Source organism: Thamnophis sirtalis, unplaced genomic scaffold, assembly GCF_051295495.1.
Source record: "Thamnophis sirtalis isolate CommonGarterSnake01/CBP01778 unplaced genomic scaffold, rThaSir2_p1.2 scaffold_3, whole genome shotgun sequence".
NCBI classification, from domain to species: domain Eukaryota; kingdom Metazoa; phylum Chordata; class Lepidosauria; order Squamata; family Natricidae; genus Thamnophis; species Thamnophis sirtalis.
The window spans coordinates 17,396,194-17,416,544 of record NW_028261383.1 but is presented as its reverse complement, the minus strand read 5'-3'; the positions used below and the strand labels follow the sequence as shown (position 1 = coordinate 17,416,544).

Sequence of the window (20,351 nt, the reverse complement as noted above, 5' to 3'; positions counted from 1 at the left end):
TGCCCTGTGATGACCCACTTGGGACTCCGGGCAGGTTGGGTGAAGGTTCTTCAGTGGCTAAATTCTACTTTCTAATTCTTGGGGTTTTTTATTTTCTTTCTATCTCAGATACAGAAACTCAAAGCCGTTTGAAATCTTTGCAAGCCTAAATTTTCTCTTCGGGAGGAAAAAAAAGCAGAATAACTTGCCGGGATCCGTCCTGGGACACCAGAAATGGTCCTGTGAAGGAAAAAGCACCTGGAGACCCACCAGAGTCCTTGGACCCATCTGGAGTTGCTCTGCAGGACAGAGAAAGGATGGAGACACAACCTTTTGCCAAGGAGGGAAGCGGAAAAGGCCCTTCAGCCGCTCAGCCTGGGAAGGGAGGGGAGCTTTGGACAAGGACTGGGCAGAAGATCCTGGAGGAGGAAACCATCCTCCCTTCAGAAGTTCAGTCTCAGGATTTCATCCAATACTGGGAGGCTGAAGGTCCTCGAGGATTTTGCAGCCAACTCCATGAATTTAGTAGAAGATGGCTGAGATCCAAAAAGTACACTAAAGCACAGTTCCTGGACATGGTTGTTCTGGAGCAGTTCCTGGCTCTTCTGCCCCCAGAGATGGAGAGCTGCGTGCGGGAATATGGAGCAGAGACTAGCTCCCAGGCAGTGGCACTGGTGGAAGGCTTCCTCCTCAGCCAGCCGGAGGAGCAGAAGGAGCAGGTCGAGTTACAGGTGAGAGCTCAAAAGAAAATAGAGAATGTGTTTGAATATTTCACTCCTCCTTCCCAAACTTACGACGTTCATAATGTCCCACCTATTCTTGTCGGACATTGTTCCATTGTTTTCTTACTCAACCACACGGATGATATTGGGGGCTTTGAGGTTGTGTTCCGAATATAGGAATCCACTTTACGTCGTGTGATGTACATTAATTCTGCTTTTTCTTTCCTTCCTCCTATTGGAAGTCCTGCACTGTGGAGGTCAGAGATCTTGAGGGAAAGAAGAATCCATCATATTGCACTCAGGAGCTATTTTCCAGGAGGATCCCTTGGGAACATCAAAATCAGGATGCTTCAGGAGGTAATTGAAGATTCTCTGATTACTCATCTGTCTTACCTTCACTCTCTCTTCTCTCCTATTTATTTCTCCATGCTAACTGCATCTGCAAATGATCACCCAGCAACCCTTTTTAGGTGAGCCTCCTCCTCCTGGGGAAGGAGGAGATTGAGGTCCGCCTGAAGGGGGTGCTGAGGAATTTGCAGACTTTCTGGAAGACAAAATTGCTTGACTTCATTTCCAGGTGGATGCCGGTGTGATTGCTGGTCCGGTGGAAGCCCTGAGGCAGGTTCTTGCTCTGTTATCTGCCAACGGTTTGACTCTGTTGTTCCTGAGGAACTAGACAGGATGCGTGCAAGCCCCTGTGTCCCTCCTGGCTTGTGAAAGCATCCTGGGAGGTGACAGATGGGTGGACTCAGGCAGTGATTAAAGCTTCCCTGTAGGAGGGGGTAGTGCCCCAGCACTTTAAGAAGGCTGTCTGTCCTCTTTTTAAGAAGCCGTTGCGGATTCCACCCTATTGGATAATTTGAAAGCCCTATGAAGTGGTAGATAAGTCTAACTGCTATTGCTATAATTTCCAACCTGTCTCCAAGCTCCCCTTTTGGGGGAAGGTGGTTGAGAAGGTGGTTGCACACAGTTCCAGAGGTTTCTGGATTAAATGGATTATCTAGACCGCTACCAATCAGGATTCAGGCCTGGATTTGGGGTAGAAATGGCATTGGTCGTGCTTTTGGATGATCTCTGGCGAGAGCAGGGTGGAGGTACTACATCCATCCTTGCTCTACTTGACCTCTTCGCAGCTTTCGACACCATCAACCATGGCATTCTCTTGGGACAGCTTCACAGGATGGGAGTGGGAAGCCTTGTGCTATCCTGGCTCACTTCCTTCCTCTCCCGCCACTCTCAGACAGTGTTGATAGGAGGGGAGAGATCCAGCCGTCTCAGTAGTCAGTACTCTCACTGCTCCTGCTGTCGGCCTCTGCTTCGCTTACTTGCTTTCAACTACCCTGGCAACGGGGGGTGGGGGGGCATGGTATTTGGTATGGGAATAAATGGTACAGGAATGCAAAAAGGGAGTTTTATTCTCACCATCTTCTGCGCATGCTGATGGTCGACGTTTGGACCTGGTCAAAGCCCACCATCCTGTATACCAACCTGATGATGGTTCTTGGAGATGCAACCCACATGACACCTAAGGGAATTGCAGATTGTTCAATGGGGTGGGGGTCGTCGGAGGGAGGGGGCTGGGCAAATGTTTGATATGTATGATTTCACACTTTTCTGACTCAGACCTTGCTTTACTTCGCTGCTGTCTATTCATAACCAGTAAAAGTACTTTTAATTCCACAAGCAATGGAGTTGAGAGATTTCTTTCTTGGTTACTGAGGGAGGCATGATTGACACCTGCTCCTGTTCAAGATTTATATGAAGCTGGTGGGTGAGATCATCTACTAGCATGGACTGAGATATCACCAATATGCTGATGATATTCAGTTGTATGTCTCGGCCCGTGGTGGATTAAGCGATGCTATGTCCTGCCTCTCGCAGTGCCTGGAGGCTGTGAGGGGCTGGATGAGGAGCAACAGGTTGAAACTAAATCCTGGCAAGACCGAGTGGCTCTGAGATTAGGGTTTGTTGCCCAAGAGAGAACTGCCACCTCTTGTCTTGGATGGGGTGGCACTACCACAAACAGACCATGTGCGTAATCGGGGGGGGGGGGAATTCTCCTGGAATCATGACAAAGAGCAGGTGGCGGTTGTGGCTAGGAGGGCCTTTGCGCAACTACGGATTGTGCACAAGTTACGCTCCTTCCTGGACCAACAATCCCTACTTACAGTCACCCATACCCTAGTCCCTGTCTTGACTATTACAACACATTCTACACGGGGCTGCTCTTGAAGAATACCCATTTGGTGCAAACCGCAGCGGCTCGCATGGTTTTATGCAGACCCTGGTGTGCACATGTATCACCTCTCCTGCAAGAGCTGCATTGGTTGCCAATTTGGTTCCGGATGCAATTCAAGGTTCAGGTTGTCATCTTTAAATTCCTTTGTGGCTTGGGACCAGGTTATCTGAGGAACCGACTGTTTCAGGTTATATCTGTCCAACCCATTAGAGTGTGGACACAGACAATATTGCAGGTCCCATCCCCTAGGGCTGCAACCTTAAACAGTCAAAGAGCCATTTGGACCCTTTAAAAAAAAACAAGAAACCCCGGGAGCCACAAAACCTGGGTGGGCGTGGCTAACTTGATATCGCTCATTCCCAACCAGTCACATGAACCTCTCACCCACGCCTACCCACCCATAAAATCCTTTTCTCTTGCTCTATGTCCCTCTATATCTCTCTGCCCCACTCCCACTCTATCTCTGTCTCTCTCTCCCCCCTTTCTCTGTATCTCTCTTCCCCTCTCTGTATCTCTCACCCTCTCTTCTCCCCTCTTTCTGTATCTCTATCTATCTCTGTCCCTCTCCCTATCTTCCCCACTCTCCCACCTCTCTCTGTATCTCTCTTTATGTCTCTCTCTCCCCCTCTATCTTATCTTCTCTCTTCCCTTCTCTCTTTGTATCACTCTTGTGTGTGGCTTTCTCTAATCCTGACCCCCGGGATGGCCGTGTGAGGTTCAGCGGGGCCAATCCCCTTTTCCTGCTGCCCTGAGCTTCTTAAAGCTGCGGCTGGGCACTGTGGACCCGTACCCCTTTCCATAGTCCCATCCTCCCGGATCCGATTCCAACCCCGCCAACTGTTGTATTAGTAAAGATGGCATCAGTTGCGGCCAAACTGGGCCAGTGATGCAGAGAGCAGATTGCACATCTCCCCAAGTGACTGAGGCATGCACATCCCCCAAAAGAGCCAGAGGAAGCTCCAGCAAGAATAAGATGAGGAGAATCAGCCCTGGCCTCCATTCCCTGCCAATGCCTTTACCTTCTCAGGCCAGGCATGGGGTGGGGCCAGTCAGTGATGGGCCAGGAAGCTATAGCAGAGGGCCCAAAGAGCCCTCTCCGGAGCTGCGAGTTGCCGACACCTGCCTGGAGAAGATATACCTGGTTGGACCTATAAGAAGGGCTTCTCCGTGGCTGCTCCCTCTCTCTGGAATATCATCCCCCAGAGATTACAATGGCCCCCCACTCTAGCACTCTTTCGAAGGCATTGAAGACCTGGTTCTGCCAGAGGGCCTGGGGAACCCCGGATGGAGCCCATTAAATGTGTCAAGCCAGCCTCCCTCAGCAACCAATAAAGAAACCACTTAACTCCATTTCGCAGAATTAAGAGTACATTTACTGGTTATGAAAAGATAGCAACTAAGCAAAGCAAGATCTGAGGTAAAAGTGTGTGAAATCATACATATCAATATGTGACCAAACCCCCTCCCCCTAGTAACCCCATCTCACAGTCCATGCGCTCTACATGGGGCAGCCCTTGAAGAGTGTTCAGAGACTTCAGCTTGTCCAGAACGCAGCCGCGCGAGCGATTGTGGGTGCGCCTCGGTACACCCACGTTACACCTTTCCTCCGCGAGCTGCACTGGCTGCCTATTGGTCTCCGGATACGCTTCAAGGTGCTAGTCGTCACTTATAAAGCCCTACATGGTATTGGACCTGGGTACTTGAGAGACTGCCTTCTGCCAATTACCTCCCATAGACCCGTTAGATCCCACAGATTAGGCATCCTCCGAATTCCATCTACCGGCCAATGCCGGCTGTCAACCACCCGGAGGAGGGCCTTCTCTGTGGCTGCTCCGGCCCTCTGGAACGATCTCCCCTTGGAGATTCGGACCCTCGCCACCCTTCAGGCCTTCCGTATAGCCGTTAAGACCTGGCTGTCCCAGCAGGCCTGGGGTTGTTGAGTTCCACCCCTACTCGAATTGGTTGTGCTTGTTGTGTTTTTTAAATTGTTTGTATTGTTGTCTTGTTTTTTGTCTTACTTTTTTGTATTTGTTCCCCTCCCCTTGGCTTTTGTTCAGCCGCCCTGAGTCCCTTTGGGAATAGGGCGGCATACCAGTCGAATAAATCCAAATCCAATCTGCAAATCCCTTAGGTGTCATGTGAGTTCCATCTTCAAAGAGCATCGGGTTGGTATGCAGGACGGTTGGCCTCGGCCACACCAATCACTGTCTCCAGCATGCGCAGTAGATGGCGAGAACAAAACTCCCTTTTTACAATCTCTCCTGTGCTTAAAACTTCCCAAATACCAGCCCCCCCTCCCTGTTTCAATGGCAGCCGAAAGCAAATAGCGAAACAGAGGCTGACAAAATGTCTCCTGTGAGGTGCTGTCGCCGAGCTGGGGATGATTTTATTGTTTTAATGTATCATATCATATTCCCTTTACTAGTTTTATGTTTTAATATGGGTTTTAAGCCGCCTTGAGTCACCATGTGCGAATAGACATATAAATTGTTTAAAATAAATACTTTGTTAATTATTTATTTTGAAATTATTTGTTCCTTACAGAGAAACAAAGAATGAAATATAGTTTTTATGACGGCGATCAAACAGCGGCTGAATCTCTAAATCAAGTAAGAAAGGGAAAAGTTATTGGGTTTGTCATCTCACCTTCAGGAAGTGACGTGGATGTGCAGAGTGCTCTTTCCTTTTATTTCCCCCCTTGTTTGGACTGGATTGTTTTTGTTTCCTTCCACAACATGGACAGCAGAATAGCAGGTTGAAGTTGCTGAAGTCAGTCAGTATCGTTTCCTCTGGTTATCTTGTTCTGCTAGGTACTCCTCCAACTTTACGTTTAAAAGAAGCACTTCTTTTAAAGTACTTCAAGCATTAGGAATAAACGTTTCAGTGGCAGGAACTGCTGCCCCCCCCCCCCCGGTTATTTTTTGTTATTTATCGACCTCATAAGATACAGATTAACAGAGTTGGAAGAGACCTTGTAGGTCATCTACAATATACAATAGCAGAGTCGGAAGGGATAGCAATAGCAATAGCAGTAGACTTATATACCGCTTCATAGGCCTTTCAGGCCTCTCTAAGCGGTTTACAGAGAGTCAGCATATTGCCCCCAACAATCTGGGTCATTTTACCCACCTCGGAAGGATGGAAGGCTGAGTCAACCCTGAGCCGGTGAGATTTGAACCGCTGACCTGCTGATCTAGCAGTAGCCTGCAGTGCTGCATTTAACCACTGCGCCACCTTGGCTCTTATGGTGGATCATGGTGGTCTTCTAGTCCAACCCCCTTCCTAGGCAGGAAACCTGATACCGTTTCAGACAAATGGCTATCCAGCATCTTCTTAAAGACTTCCAGTGTTGGGGCATTCACAATTTCTGGAGGCAACTTCTGTTCCACTGATTAATTGTTCTAACTGTCAGGAAATTTCTCCCCAGTTCTAAGTTGCTTCTCTCCTTGATTAATTTCCACCCATTGCTTCTTGTTCTACACTCAGATGCCTTGGAGAATAGTTTGATGCCTTCTTCTTAGTGGAAACCCCTGAGATATTGAACACTGCTATCATGTCTCCCCTAGTCCAACCCCCCTACATCATTTCTGACCGTTGGCAATCTAGCCTCTTCTTGAAAGTCCAGGTTGAATCTCTCCTTGTTCAGTTTCCATCCATTATTCCTTTCCTGACCTTCAGGTGTTTTGGAAAAAAGCTTTATCCTCTCCTCTCTGCCTTGAGGCAGCCCCTCAAATATTGGAACACTGATATCATGTCTCCCCTGGTCCTTCTCTTCATTAGACTAGCCATGCCCAGTTCCTGCAACCATTCATCGTATGTTTTAGCGTCCAGTCCCCTAATCATCTTAGTTGCTCTTCTCTGCACTCTTTCTAGTCTCAAGATATTTTTACATCATGGCAACCAATACTGGATGCACTGTTTCTAAGTGTGATGTTACTAAGGCATTATAAAGTGGTACTAACACTTCATGTAGTCTTGATCTTCTCTCCCTCTCTTAACGAAGCCTAAGATTCTGGTTTTTGGTTTTTTTTGGCAACTGTAGCACACTGCTGGCTCGCATTTAAGTGATTGTCCATTAGAACTCCAGGTTCCCTGTTTCCATTACTATTTTTGAGCCAAGTATCACCTATTCTATGCTAGTGCATTTGGTATTCCCTTCCTAAAGAAAGAACCTTACATTTCTCAACATTGCTTTTCATTATATTAGATTGAGCCCAATGTGTCAATCCTTCTATACCTTGACCTTATATTCTGGACTTTATTTGGTATTTGGTCTTATCTCCTAATTTGATGAGTTCCCTTTCTATCCCCTTGTCTAAATCATTAAGTTGACCAGATATTGCGAATCCTCTTGTTCTGTTGTTTTTTTTCTGTGCTCAGTGGAGTCTTGTGTCCTTTGAGGAGGTGGCTGTGTATTTCTCTGAGGAGGAATGGTCTCAGCTGGATCCTGAGCAGAAAGCACTGCATTCGGAAGTCATGCTTGAAAACCATAGGAACGTGGTCTCTCTTCTGGGTAAGAGTTTTCTAGTTCCCAATCAGAGAGTTCAAGAAGACAGATTATACTTATTTTTTATTTAAAAAATCACTAATCAGATATAGTCTCCTTGAAAGGAAAAGGAAAGTATCTGGCCTTCTGGTACTCCAAGGAAGGAAAGAGTCAATGTCTCATTGCTTATCTATATTTTTCCATTTGAATTTGACCTTATCTCTGGAGGCTGAGAAGAATGGGATGTGCTTTTTGGTGTCCTCTGGAGGTCATGTGAGAAGAATGTGTTGTCATTTGTCATTTGAAACCTCCCAAAATTGTATCAGAACAGAACTTTCATTTCCAGGCCATGGAAGAGCATTCTCCCAATCCAATTAAAAAACAAAGGCCGCCTGAAATGTGACTCAGAGCATCCTAGGGTACATCTAGGTGATCCCCAAGTTATGACAGCTCACTAAGCAACCATTCCAGGTTATGACCCAGCCCTCTCCCAAGTACTTAAGTCTCAGTCCTGACAGTACGAATGTTACAGCACCACAACCCGCATTCACACATAGAAATGACAGCAGAGGCGTTGCAACAACAATCACCCTACCTGTATCCCCACCCTGCTGAAACTCGGGTTATGAGGATTTAATGATTCCTTTGCCTGCTTGGGTGCATTTGCAGAAAAAAGAGGCCTAAAATAGTGAGAGATATGTGTGATCAATAGTGGGAAATCTGGCAGTACTGATCTTCCACTTCAGTACTTTAGGCTTGTGTTCCCTGCTAACCAAGGCATGCATGAGATCCAGGGCAAAATACTTTGCAAGCAAAGGCAACGCCTCTTGTTTTCAAATACTTTTGCCCTGGATCTCGTGCAGTCCTCAGTTTGCAGTCTCAGCGCGAAGAGCGTTTACAAGACAATGTGAGGCTTCAAGCAAGGGACTTCGCTCCAAAGTTTCTTTGTTGGGATCAAAGAATGGGTCAAGAGGGAGATCTGCCTGCCAGACGCAGCTGCTCCAAGGTACACCAGGGAAGAAGGACCTTTTAAAAAAATTGTTTCAGTTATCAACGGTCTCTGCTGAAATTAACCCACCCCAATAAATCTTAAGTTTTCTCCTTATTCCTCCTTCGATGTTTCCCTTGATAATTCCTTAACTCAAAACAGATTTTGATTGAGGTTTGCATATATATAGATAATTATAAAGAAAGAGATGTTTTCTAGATATTTTCAAAGATTTCAGGACTCATGAATATATAAATCATTATGTCTATATCAGACCATTGTAAGGATGCAAACATAAAACATAGTGGAATTTCAGAAAAATTCAGAAGGAAATTCACTTGACTTTGTACAGTTTGATCTTTTTCTCTAAAGTTGGTATAATTTTCATTTCTCTTTTGCTTTGAAGGTAATAATGGGCAGGAGAAACAAGATTCCTGTGAACAGTTCCAAGTGATCAATGCTAAAGATGGAATGGAGAAGTTTGGAATTCGAATGGAACTAGAAACCCATGACAGAAACCAGTCAAATGATTGGAATCAGGAAAGCTCACCTTCTACCAATGCTCCAATGCAAGACATTCTTGCCCGACAGGAGAAAATAAGGAAAAAATATATTGGGAAAAGTGTGAAGCTAATAAAATCTAAATTACAAGTAAGAGAACACTATTTAAGCCAAAACAAGGAAGAAAATGCTATAAGAAGACACAACAGACAAAATTACAATGGGATATTAATTCCTTTTCTTGAAAATAAGTTTCTTACATCTCAACAGGAGATTGACACAAAAGAGAAGCCTTATAAATGTTTGGAATGTGGAACATTTTTTAGAACAAAGAGGCAACTTACTTCCCAGGAAAGGATTCTCACTGGGGAGACGCTACACAAATGCAGAGCGTGTGGTAACAGATTCAGAAGATGTAGTAATTTTATTTCCCATAAAAGGAACCAGTCAGGAGAGAAACCTTATAAATGCTTGGAGTGTGGAAAGACCTTTGCTCAAAGAGGTAATCTTATTCGCCATAATACGATCCACACAGGGGAGAAACCGTATAAGTGCATGGAGTGTGGAAAGGCCTTTGCTCGAAGAGGTAATCTTATTTCCCATAAAATGATCCACACAGGGGAGAAGCCATTTAAATGCATGGAGTGTGGAAAGACCTTTGCCCGAAGAGGGAATCTTATTTCCCATAAGAGGATCCACACAGGGGAGAAATTGTATAAATGCATGGAATGTGGAAAGACCTTTGCTTATAGTAATGGACTTACTATCCACAAAATGATTCATGCAGGGGAAAAGCCATTTAAATGCCTGGAGTGTGGAAAGACCTTTGCTCAAAGAGGTTATCTTATTCGCCATAAGATGATCCACAAAGGAGAGAAGCCGTATAAATGCATGGAGTGTGGGAAGAACTTTGTTCATAACAGTGACCTAAGAATACACAAAATAATCCACACGGGGGAGAAGCCATTTAAATGCATGGAGTGTGGAAAGACCTTTGCTGGAAGAGGTAATCTTATTTCCCACAAAATGATCCACACAGGAGAGAAGCCGTATAAATGCATGGAGTGTGGGAAGACCTTTGCTCAAAGAAGTAGTGTTATTCGCCATAAGATGATCCATACAGGGGAGAAGCCATATAAGTGCATGGAGTGTGGGAAAACCTTTGCTCAACGTGGTCATCTTATTTCCCACAAGATGATCCATGCAGGGGAGAAGCCATTTAAATGCATGGAGTGTGGAAAGTGCTTTGCTGGAAGAGGTAATCTTATTTCCCATAAGAGGATCCACACAGGGGAGAAGCCGTATAAATGCATGGAATGTGAAAAGACTTTTGCTCATAGCAGCTACCTAACAATACACAAAAGGATGCACACAGGGGAGAAGCCATTTAAATGCATGGAATGTGGAAAAACCTTTGCTCATAGCAATCACCTAAGAATACACAAACAGATCCATACAGGGGAGAAGGCATTTAAATGCATGGAGTGTGGGAAAACCTTTGCTTATAGTAGTGGACTTACTATCCACAAAAGGCGCCACACAGGGGAGAAACCATTTAAATGTATGGAATGTGGAAAGACATTTGCTCAAAAAAGTCATCTTATTTTACATAAGATGATCCACACAGGGGAGAAGCCATATAAATGCATGGAGTGTGGAAAGAACTTTGCTAGAAGATATCATCTTAATTGCCATAAGATGAGCCACACAGGCGAGAAACCATATAAATGTATGGAGTGTGGAAAGACATTTGCTCGGAAGTATGGTCTGTCTTGCCATAACAAAATCCACACAGGAGAGAAACCATATAAATGCAGGGAATGTGGAAAGAGCTTTGCTCAGAATTGTAGTCTTACATCTCATAAAAGGATCCACGCTCGAGAGAAACTACACAGCAGTGATGTCTAACCTTTTTGCCATTGCGTGCCAAAAGAGTGGGGATTGCGCATGCTCACACCCATAATTCTATCTGCCCTCCCCCTGTGCAAGCACGCGCAACCCCCACCCTCCTTCCACTTTGGCACGTGACAGCACGGTGGACCCAGTTTTCTCCCTCCCCAGCTCCAGAGGCTTTCTCTGGGGAGGGAGAAATGGGTTCTCAGGTTGCTTGTTGGGTTGTTTTTCTCCAGCACACTGAAGCTGGTATGGCAACTCCTCGCATGTCCTCAGAAAGGGCTCTACCTGCGTGCTATAAGTTCGCCATCACAACTATGTAGCAATAGCACTAGTACCACTCCACAATGCTTTACAGCGCTCTCTGAGCAATTTACAAGGTCAGAATATGCTCCCTGGCAATCTGGGTCATCATTTTACTCACCTCAGAAGGATAAAAGTTGAATCAACCATGATCCTGACAGAATCAAACTCCAGGCTGTGGGCAATTAGCCGATAGTACTGCATTATAACTACTGACCACCATGTCACTATGGATTTTTATTTGTATGCCTGTTGTGCCTTTCAGATCCAAATGAGACTAAGCTGAATCCCAACAAAATAAAATTTAATATGGAGAAAAGTAAGATTTTACACCTGTTCAGGAAAAACAGATTACTTAAAACCTGGCTCAAAAATAGTAACTGAATGGGTCCTTGGAGTCTGAATGGATGACCACTTAAGCATGAATCACCCATGTGTGGCAGCAGACAAAAAAGCAACTAAAATCCTTGGTTGTATAAAGAGAGGAATAGAATCACATGAAGTATTACTACTGCTTCATAAAGCCACACCTGGGTCATCACATTAAAAAAAAGATGCTGAAACTTTGGAAAAAGTGCTGTGAAGGTCAGCTAAGCTGATAAAAGGCCTGAAGACTAAAACAAGAACAGTTACAGGAACTGGCATGGCTAGTCTAGTGAAGAGAAGGACCAAGGGAGACAGAATAGCAGTGTTCCAGTATTTGAGGGGCTGCCAGAGAGTGGAGATGGTGAAGCTATTTTCCAAGGCACCTGAAGGCCAGGCAAGGAATAATGGATGGAAACTGATCAAGGAGAGATTCAACCTAGAAAAGAAATTTTCTGACAGCAAAATCAACCAATGGAACAACTTGCCTTCGGAAGTTGTGAGAGCTTCATTGGAGGTTTTCAAGAAGAGATTGGACTGCCATTTGTCAGAAATAGTGTAGGGTCCTCCTGCATGGGCGCGAGGTTGGACTAGATGACCTACAAGGGTCCTCCCAACTCTGCTAATTTAATATTTATTTTTTTCCCCAAACCACCAGAGGGCAAGATAAGAAACAATGGATGGAAACTAATCAAGGAGAGAAGAAACCGTGAATTTTTTTACAGTGAGGGTAATTAACCAGTGGAACAGCTTGCCCTCAGATAGTGTGGGTGCTTCATCACTGGACATTTTTAAGAGACTGGACAGTCACATGTCTGAAGTGATGTAGAATCTCTTGCTTGATCAGGGCTGGACTAGAAGAGCTCCAAATTCCCTTTCAACTCTATTCTGATTTTGATTTTGAATCCTCAATCCTTTCTTGTGCTTTTTTGCTAAGTTGGAGGTTTTAGAATAAAGATGAGTAACAGTGGAGAATAAGGTTATCATTTGCCCTGAAAGCGATGTGTGGCTGCCAATATTTAAGTGGTGGAGATCCCCTAATCATTTCAAGAAACTCCCTTTGATGAGTATATCCACTAGAGCAAGAGTTGCAGTCAGAAATGTGTTAGTCCTAAATCCCTTACTTTTGTTTCGGCTTTTCTTCCTTTGCTTACTATTGTCACAGTCTGCCTTTACATCTTGCTCCACATTATGTAATGGAAGTAATAACTGAGAGGGAAAACCATAAGGAGAACGTGGTTATAGTGATGCTGAATTAGAAAATCCAACTCATAGGCTCTTTTTCCTAATTTTGTGGTGATCTTTCCTTGCCTTCCCTCGTGTTGCCCATCTATGGACTTGGCACAATCTTATCAATACATTTTTTTTAAAGTGAGCTTTCCAGAAATGGACACAGTATTCCAAATGGTGTCTCACTAAAGCCCTTTCTAGAGGGATAGGACCTCCTTTTTGCTGACGGTGATACCTCTGGTGATGCATCCCAGAATGTTGTTTGCCTTAACACATTTCTTGAGGTGAATTTCCTACTCAATCCTATGTAAAAAATTGTTTTCCCTTATGATAGTTTAGCTTTATATTTCTTTTTCAAGATCTTCCTTTTCTTTCATCATCTCTGCCCTTTCTGCTCCCCCTTTGCTGAGAGGCTGAGTGAATAATCTGAGAACGGCAGCTATATGTATTGAATTAATTAAATAAAAAAGAAATAAATTAAATAAATTAAAATAATTTTCCTGGTTGTCGCCTTCCTGCCTGTGTCCCATCTGCCTCCCCTTCAGACAGAAGTTTCCAACAACCGCAAGACCCAAGCTGGGTTTCCAACAGAGGCTCCTGGTCCACCTTGTCTAACTGCCCAGCTGTTTCTGACAGGATTTGACCCCTTTTGAGGCCTTTGAAGAAGCCCAACCTACAGGGCAGCTGTTCTTGAGGGAGGCGAATTCAAATCATCCAGAGAGATTTTTCTTCGTCCCCACAGAGTGTTCCTGGACAGGAAGGAGAAAGATGGAGAAAGTGCCGGTTCTGGAGACGTCAAAGCCTTTTTCGGGCAGGGAGATATTAAGAAGGGCCTTTCCCTCTATTCCCAAGCCCAACATCCCCGCCCTCTCCCTTCCCCTCAGACGCACTACTCTTTCCCGCCCCTTCTAGAATCAAGGTATCTTGAGGAAAATTCACCAGGGGGCGCCCTCCGCCTAGAGAAGGGAACTCTTGGCGCTTCCCCATTGGTCCACTGGAGGGTGAACGTCAAGACTGGCTTTCCAGGGGAGGCTGCGAAGGAATTGACATTAGAAACGCTTAACGCTCTAGGACCGTACAGTCGCTCTCCTTAACACCTGGAGCTCCGCAGGAGGCGGAGAGGCTGCGGGAGATCCAGACGTGCCCCAGGTGAGTTGGGGGCTCTTCGCGGGCAAAGGGAGGCGGAGGAGGGAGAGACCCGCGCCCGGCCCTTCTCCGGCTGCAACCCCGGATCCCATGCTCCCCAGCCGCTCTCTCCCGGCCGTGGGAAGCGGGGATCCCAGGAAGTTTCCTTCCCGCCCCTTGTTCAGGGGAAGAGCCCGAGTGGGGGGATGGGGGTGTTGGCAGGAGAGGAGAGAAGCCGGGCAAGGAGGAGGCAGGATTCGCACCAAGCTCCCCGAGGGCCCCATCCTGTCTTTGGGAGGTGAGAGAAGCGGGGCGGCCTCTTCAGCTGCCTCCTTCCCGGCCCTGCTCGGGGAGACCTCGGTCTTGCCCTGTGATGACCCACTTGGGGCTCCGGGCAGGTTGGGTGAAGGTTCTTTAGTGGCTGAATTCCACTTTCTAATCCTTGGCTTTTCTTTTTCTTTCCATCTCAGATACAGAAACTGGAAGCCATTTGAAATCTTTGCAAGCCTAAATTTTCTCTTGGGAGGGAAAAAAAGAGCAGAATAACTTGCAGGGATCCGTCCTGGGGCCCCAGAAATGGTCCTGTGAAGGAAAAGGCATCTGGAAACCCACCAGAGTCCTTGGACCCATCTGGAGTTGCTCTGCAGGACAGAGAAAGGATGGAGACACAACCTTTTGCCAAGGAGGGAAGCAGAAAAGGCCCTTCACCTGCTCAGCCTGGGAAGTGGGGGAATCTCTGGACAAGGACTGGGCAGAAGATCCTGGTGGAGGAAACCATCCGCCCTTCAGAAGTTCAGTCCTGGGGTTTCATCCAATACCAGGAGGCTGAAGGTCCTCGAGAATTTTGCAGCCAACTCCATGACTATAGTAGGCAATGGCTGAGATTGGAAAAGCACACCAAAGCTCAGTTGCTGGACCTGGTGGTTCTGGAGCAGTTCCTGGCTCTTCTGCCCCCAGAGATGGAGGGTTGGGTGCGGGAGTGTGGGGCAGAGACCAGCTCCCAGGCAGTGGCCCTGGCGGAAGGCTTCTTCAAGAGCCAGGCAGAGGAGCAGAAGGAGCAGGTTGAGTTGCAGGTGAGAGCTCAAGTTTGAATATTTCACTCCTCCTTCCCAAACTTATGACGTTCATAATATGTGACTGTCCCACCTATTGTTGTAGGACATTGTTCCATTGTTTTCTTACTTAAGCACACTGAAGGATATTGGGGGCTTTGAGGTTGTGTTTCGAATATAGGAATCCACTTTACGTCGTGTGATGTACATTAATTCTGCTTCTTCTTTCCTTCCTCCTATTGGAAGTCCTGCACTGTGGAGGTCAGAGATCCTGAGGGAAAGAAGAATCCATCAAATCCCTCTCAGGAGCTATTTTCCAGGAGGATCCCTTGGAAAGATCAAAGTCAGGACACTTCAGGAGGTAATTGAAGATCCTCTGATTGCCCATCTGTCTTACGTTCACTCTCTCTTTTCTTCTCTGCAATACCTCCTCCTATTTATATTTCTCCATGCTAACTGCATCTGCAGATGATCACCCAGCGACCCTCTTTAGGTGAGCCTCCTCCTCCTGGGGAAGGAGGAGATTGAGGTCCGCCTGAAGGGGGTGCTGAGGAATTTGCGGATTTTCTGGAAGACAAAATCGCTCGACTTCATTTCCAGGTATATGTTGGTGTGGTTGCTGGTCCGCTGGAAGCCCTTGAGGCAATTTCTTGCTGTGGGAACAGTTTGACTGTTGCTGCTGAGGAAGTGGACAGGATGCATGCAAGCACCTGTGTCCCTCCTGGCTTGTGAAAGTGTCCCGGGACGTGACAGGTGGGTGGACTCAGGCAGTGATTAATGCTTCCCTATAGGAGGGGGTAGTGCCCCAGCACTTTAAGAAGGCAGTGCTCTGTCCTATTTATTTATTTATTTACAAATATTCAAAATACACACACACAAAACTTAGACGTACACATTTACGCAATACGATACGAAGAGGAACTTCCTGTTCTTTTTAATAGCAATTGCCAATCAATACCGTTCTCATTTCCCCTTCTAGTATATTTCATTTGCATTTCACCATTCTTAACCCTTTTATTTTACTCATCTGTCTGCTATATTGGCTGATTACCTCTAGTAAATTGAAACCTCTTGGATCCATATATATGTGTTAATTCTCCTTAACTACTATTTTTGGGCTTTATTGGCTTCCTTCATTGATCCTTGTTTCTTTCCTCCATCCACCTTTACCATTTATTCCATATCTGGTAGTATTCTGATTCTTCTTTTCCCTGGATTTCTTTTGTTAATTTATCCATTTGGGCACAACCCATAACCTTTCTTATTATTTCTTCGCTTGGAATTAGTTTGTTTTCCCACTTTTAGGCGAAGGCAATCCTCGCTGCCGTAATTATATTTAAAATTAAATACTGGATTTCTTTTTAATATTTTGCAGTCATTATTCCTAGTAAAAAAAACTTCGGGTTTCCAATCTATTTTGACTCCTGTTATTGCCTCTATCCAATTTTTGATCCTTTTCCAAAAAATTTTAGCCTTCTCACAAGTCCACCATAAGTGGTAATATGTTCCGTGTATTGATTCACATTTCCAACATTTTGGGGAGATATTTGCTGAGATTTTAGCCAACCTTGTTGGTGCCAGGTGCCATCTATAAAACATTTTGTACTGGTTTTCCTTGTATGCAACTGATAGTGTCATTTTTAAATTTATTCCCCAAAATTTTTCCCATTTGTCTAATTCAATATTATAGCCAAAGTTCTGTGCCCATTTTATCATTTGTTCTTTTACGATTTCTTCTTCCAGTTTATACTTCAGGAGAAATTTATATATTCTCCCTATCATCTTTCTATCTGAACTTTGAATTATTTTATTCAATTTGTGTAGTTTCATTTCGATGCCATATAATTTAGTATCATTATTGTGTTTAGTTTTGATTTGCAAGTAGGTTAGCCAGTCAACTTTCATGTTTTGTTCTGCTAATTCTTCAATTGTTTTTATATTTCCCTGTCCGTTAATTAAGTCTCTGTATCTTAGCATTTTGTTCATATCTATAAAATTTGGATGGATCGTCGTTTTGGTCGGGGATAGCCAGTTCGGGATTTTCACATAATGGATTTTTAAAATTTTGAGTCAGTTTTGCAATAACATTTTTCTAATTAGATGTTTTTGATAGTATTTGTGTGTTTTATTTTTATCATTCCATAGGAATGTGTGCCAACCTGCTTGCAAATCATGGCCTTCTAAGATCAAAATTCTTTTATTCTTTAGCTCTATCCAATGCTTTACCCATGTTATTATTACTACTAACGTGTTCAATTCCCAATTTGGTAATTCTAACCTACCCCCTCCTTGCTGCCTTGCATTGACTTTAGTTTCATCCTCGCTTTTCATCATTACCAGATGAACCTAGCAGTTCTTTTGTTTAATTCTTGAAAGAATCGTTTACCCAAATTAATAGGTGCAGCTTGCAACAAAAATAAGATTCTCGGTATAATATTCATTTTAACTGTGGCTATGCATTGCATTAGTGATAGCTGAATATTTTTCCAGCTTTCTAAATCTTTCTTTATTTGTGTCACTAGTTTATTGTAATAATCGTTTTTAATTGTAGAACATTTTGCCGACACCCAGATCCCCAAGTATTTCACTTTCTTAGTTATTTGCATTTTGGTTGCTAATTCCAGTTCCTCTTCTTGCTTTTTTGTCATATTTTTGTTTTGCTTTTATTGATTTTTAATCCTGCCACTTAGCCATATTCTTCTAATTTTTGAATTAATTTCAGATTGGATTCTAATGGATCCTCTAGAACAAATACTAAGTCATCAGCATAGGCTTGGATCTTATATTCTTCATTTTTGAATCTTAAACCTTTTATTCCCTGGTCCTTCCTAATTTCATTTAATAATATTTCCAGAGTTAATATAAACAGCAAAAGAGAGAAGGGGCATCCCTGTCTAACTCCCTTTTTTATTTTGATCGTCTGTGTTAGTTCTCCGTTCATCAGAACTTTGGCTGTCTGACTGTTATAAAGTTTTTCTATCATTTTTGTAAATTTTTCTCCGAATTTCATCCTATCTAATTGTGTTATATAAATTTCCAATGCTTTTTTGTGCATCAAGGAAAACAAGTACCATTTGTTTTACTGGATGCACCTCATAATACTCTATTATGTCTAAGATGACTCTTGTATTATTTTTAATGTGTCTGTGAGGTAAAAATCCGTTTTAGTCTGGGTGTATTCATTCATTTAAAATCTGCTTAATTCTTCCTGCCATAATTGCTGCCTAGGCAGGGGTTGGACTAGAAGACCTCCAAGGTCCCTTCCAACTCTGCTATTGTATTGTATTGTAAATATTTTATAATCTGAATTCAGTAATGAAATTGACCTGTAATTTTGGATTTCTTATAGATTGGCTTCTTTTTTCAGGATTAGTGATAGTTATAGTTTATTGGTCTTGTATGCCGCCCACTCCCGAAGGACTCCGGGCGACTTACAATAAACAGGGGAAGGGGATAAATAGACAAAACCACAATTTAAAATACACAACATTCATAGTTACCGTGGGGCTGGATACTTCAACAGCCCCCCGGCCTGCCGGAGCAGCCAGGACTTAGCGGCTTTGCGGAAGGCCGGGAGAGTAGTAAGGGTCCGGATCTCCACGGGGAGCTCGTTCCAGAGGGCTGGAGCTGCAACAGAGAAGGCTCTCCCCCGGGGAGTCGCCAGCCGACATTGGCTGGCAGATGGGATCCAGAGAAGGCCTAGTCTGTGCGATCTGATCGGTCTATGGGAGGTAATTGGCAGGAGGCGGTCTCTCAGGTACCCAGGTCCAATGCCATGTAGGGCTTTATAAGTAACGACTAGCACCTTGAAGCGAGTCTGGAGACTAATGGGTAGCCAGTGCAGGATAGGTGTAACATGGGTGTACCTGGGTGCACCCACAATCGCTTGCTCGGCTGCGTTCTGGACTAGCTGAAGTCTTCGAACACTCTTCAAGGGCAGCCCCATGTAGAGCGCGTTACAGTAATCCAGTCTTGAGGTCACGAGGGCGTGAATGACTATCTAAAGGGCCTCCCAGTCCAGGTAGGGTCGCAATTGGTGCCCCAGGCGAACCTGGGCAAAGGTCCCCCTGGTCACAGCCAACAAATGGTGTTCTAAAGTCAGCTGCGGATCCAGAGGACTCCCAAATTGTGAACCCTCTCTGAGGGGCGTATAATTTCACCCCCCAGCCTGAGAGATGGAATACTTGGCCAATCTTTGGGAGGGAACATCAATAGCCACTCGGTCTTGTCGGGATTGAGTGCAAGCTTGTTCATACCCATCCAGAACCTTGACAGCCTCCAGGCACTGGCACATCACTTCTACCGCTTCACTGAGTTGGCACGGGGCAGACAGATACAACTGCATATCATCCGCATATTGATGGTATTTAATCCCGTGCCGGCGTATGATCTCACCCAGTGGCTTCAGGTAGATGTTAAATAGGAGGGGGGACAGGACCGAACCCTGCGGCACCCCATAATTGAGGGGCCTTGGGGGTCTACCTCTACCCTCTGACTAACACCGACTGCGACCTGTCTGAGAGGTAGGAGAACCACCGAAGGACGGTGCCTCCCACTCCCACCTCCCGCAACCGTCGCAGAAGGATACCATGGTCAATGGTATCGAAGGCCGCTGAGAGGTCAAGGATGGTTTATGGTTTTATGGTTTTATTTGTATTTGTAGGCCGCCCTTTTCCCTGAGGGGACTCAGGGCGGCTCACAGAAAACCGAGGGAGGGGGGAATACAACATTGAGATTACAACACATAATAAAATAGCAAACAACATGCATACTACATTCGGGCGGGGTAACAGTCCTTATCCCCAGGCCTGACGGGCGAGCCAGTTCTTCAAGGCTATGCGGAAGGCCTGGACGGTGGAGAGAGTACGAATCTCTACGGGGAGCTCGTTCCAAAGGGTCGGGGCACAAGGATAGAGGGGTGACCCCTATCCCTGGCTTGCCAGAGATCATCAATCAGCGCGACCAAAGCAGTTTCCATGCTGTAACCAGGCCTGAAACCCGACTGAAAGGAATCCAGATAATCGGTTTCATCCAAGGACCGTCGGAGTTAAGAGGCCACCACTTTCTCAACAACCTTCCCTACAAAGGGCAGGTTGGAGACTGGACGATAGTTGCTCAAAATGGCTGGGTCCAGAGAAGGTTTCTTCAGGAGGGGTCTCACCATCGCATCCTTTAGGAGGAGCAGGAAAATTTCCTCCCAGAGAGAGATGTTAACTATCGTCTGGATCCAGCCGTGTGTCACCTTCCTGCTGGTCGAGACCAGCCAGGAGGGGCACGGGTCTAGTATACAAGTGGAGGCACTCACCGCTCCCATGGCCTTGTCCACTTCCTCAGGAGAGACAAGTTGAAACTCGATCCATGAAATACGCTCAAGACCTTCCCCCGGTACCTCGGCTGGTACCGTGCAATTGGAGTCCAGCTCTGTCCAAATCCAAGCGACTTTATCCGTTAAATATTGAACAAATTCCTC

The 20,351-nt window shown here is 45.1% G+C and overlaps 2 protein-coding genes across 2 annotated transcripts in view; both read left to right on the top strand.

Moving 5' to 3' along the window:
* LOC148047315 (uncharacterized) overlaps window positions 1–20,351 on the top strand; it is a 94,317-nt gene that overhangs the window by 33,127 nt on the left and 40,839 nt on the right. The gene's annotated exons all lie outside the window — the stretch shown is intronic.
* LOC106550919 (uncharacterized) lies at window positions 115–13,637 on the top strand. Its single transcript, XM_087711387.1, has 5 exons — window positions 115–710; window positions 944–1,058; window positions 5,485–5,549; window positions 7,321–7,453; window positions 8,821–13,637. The coding sequence occupies exons 1-5, from the start codon at window positions 297–299 to the stop codon at window positions 10,821–10,823; spliced, it is 2,730 nt and encodes a 909-aa protein (XP_087567513.1). The 5' UTR covers window positions 115–296; the 3' UTR covers window positions 10,824–13,637.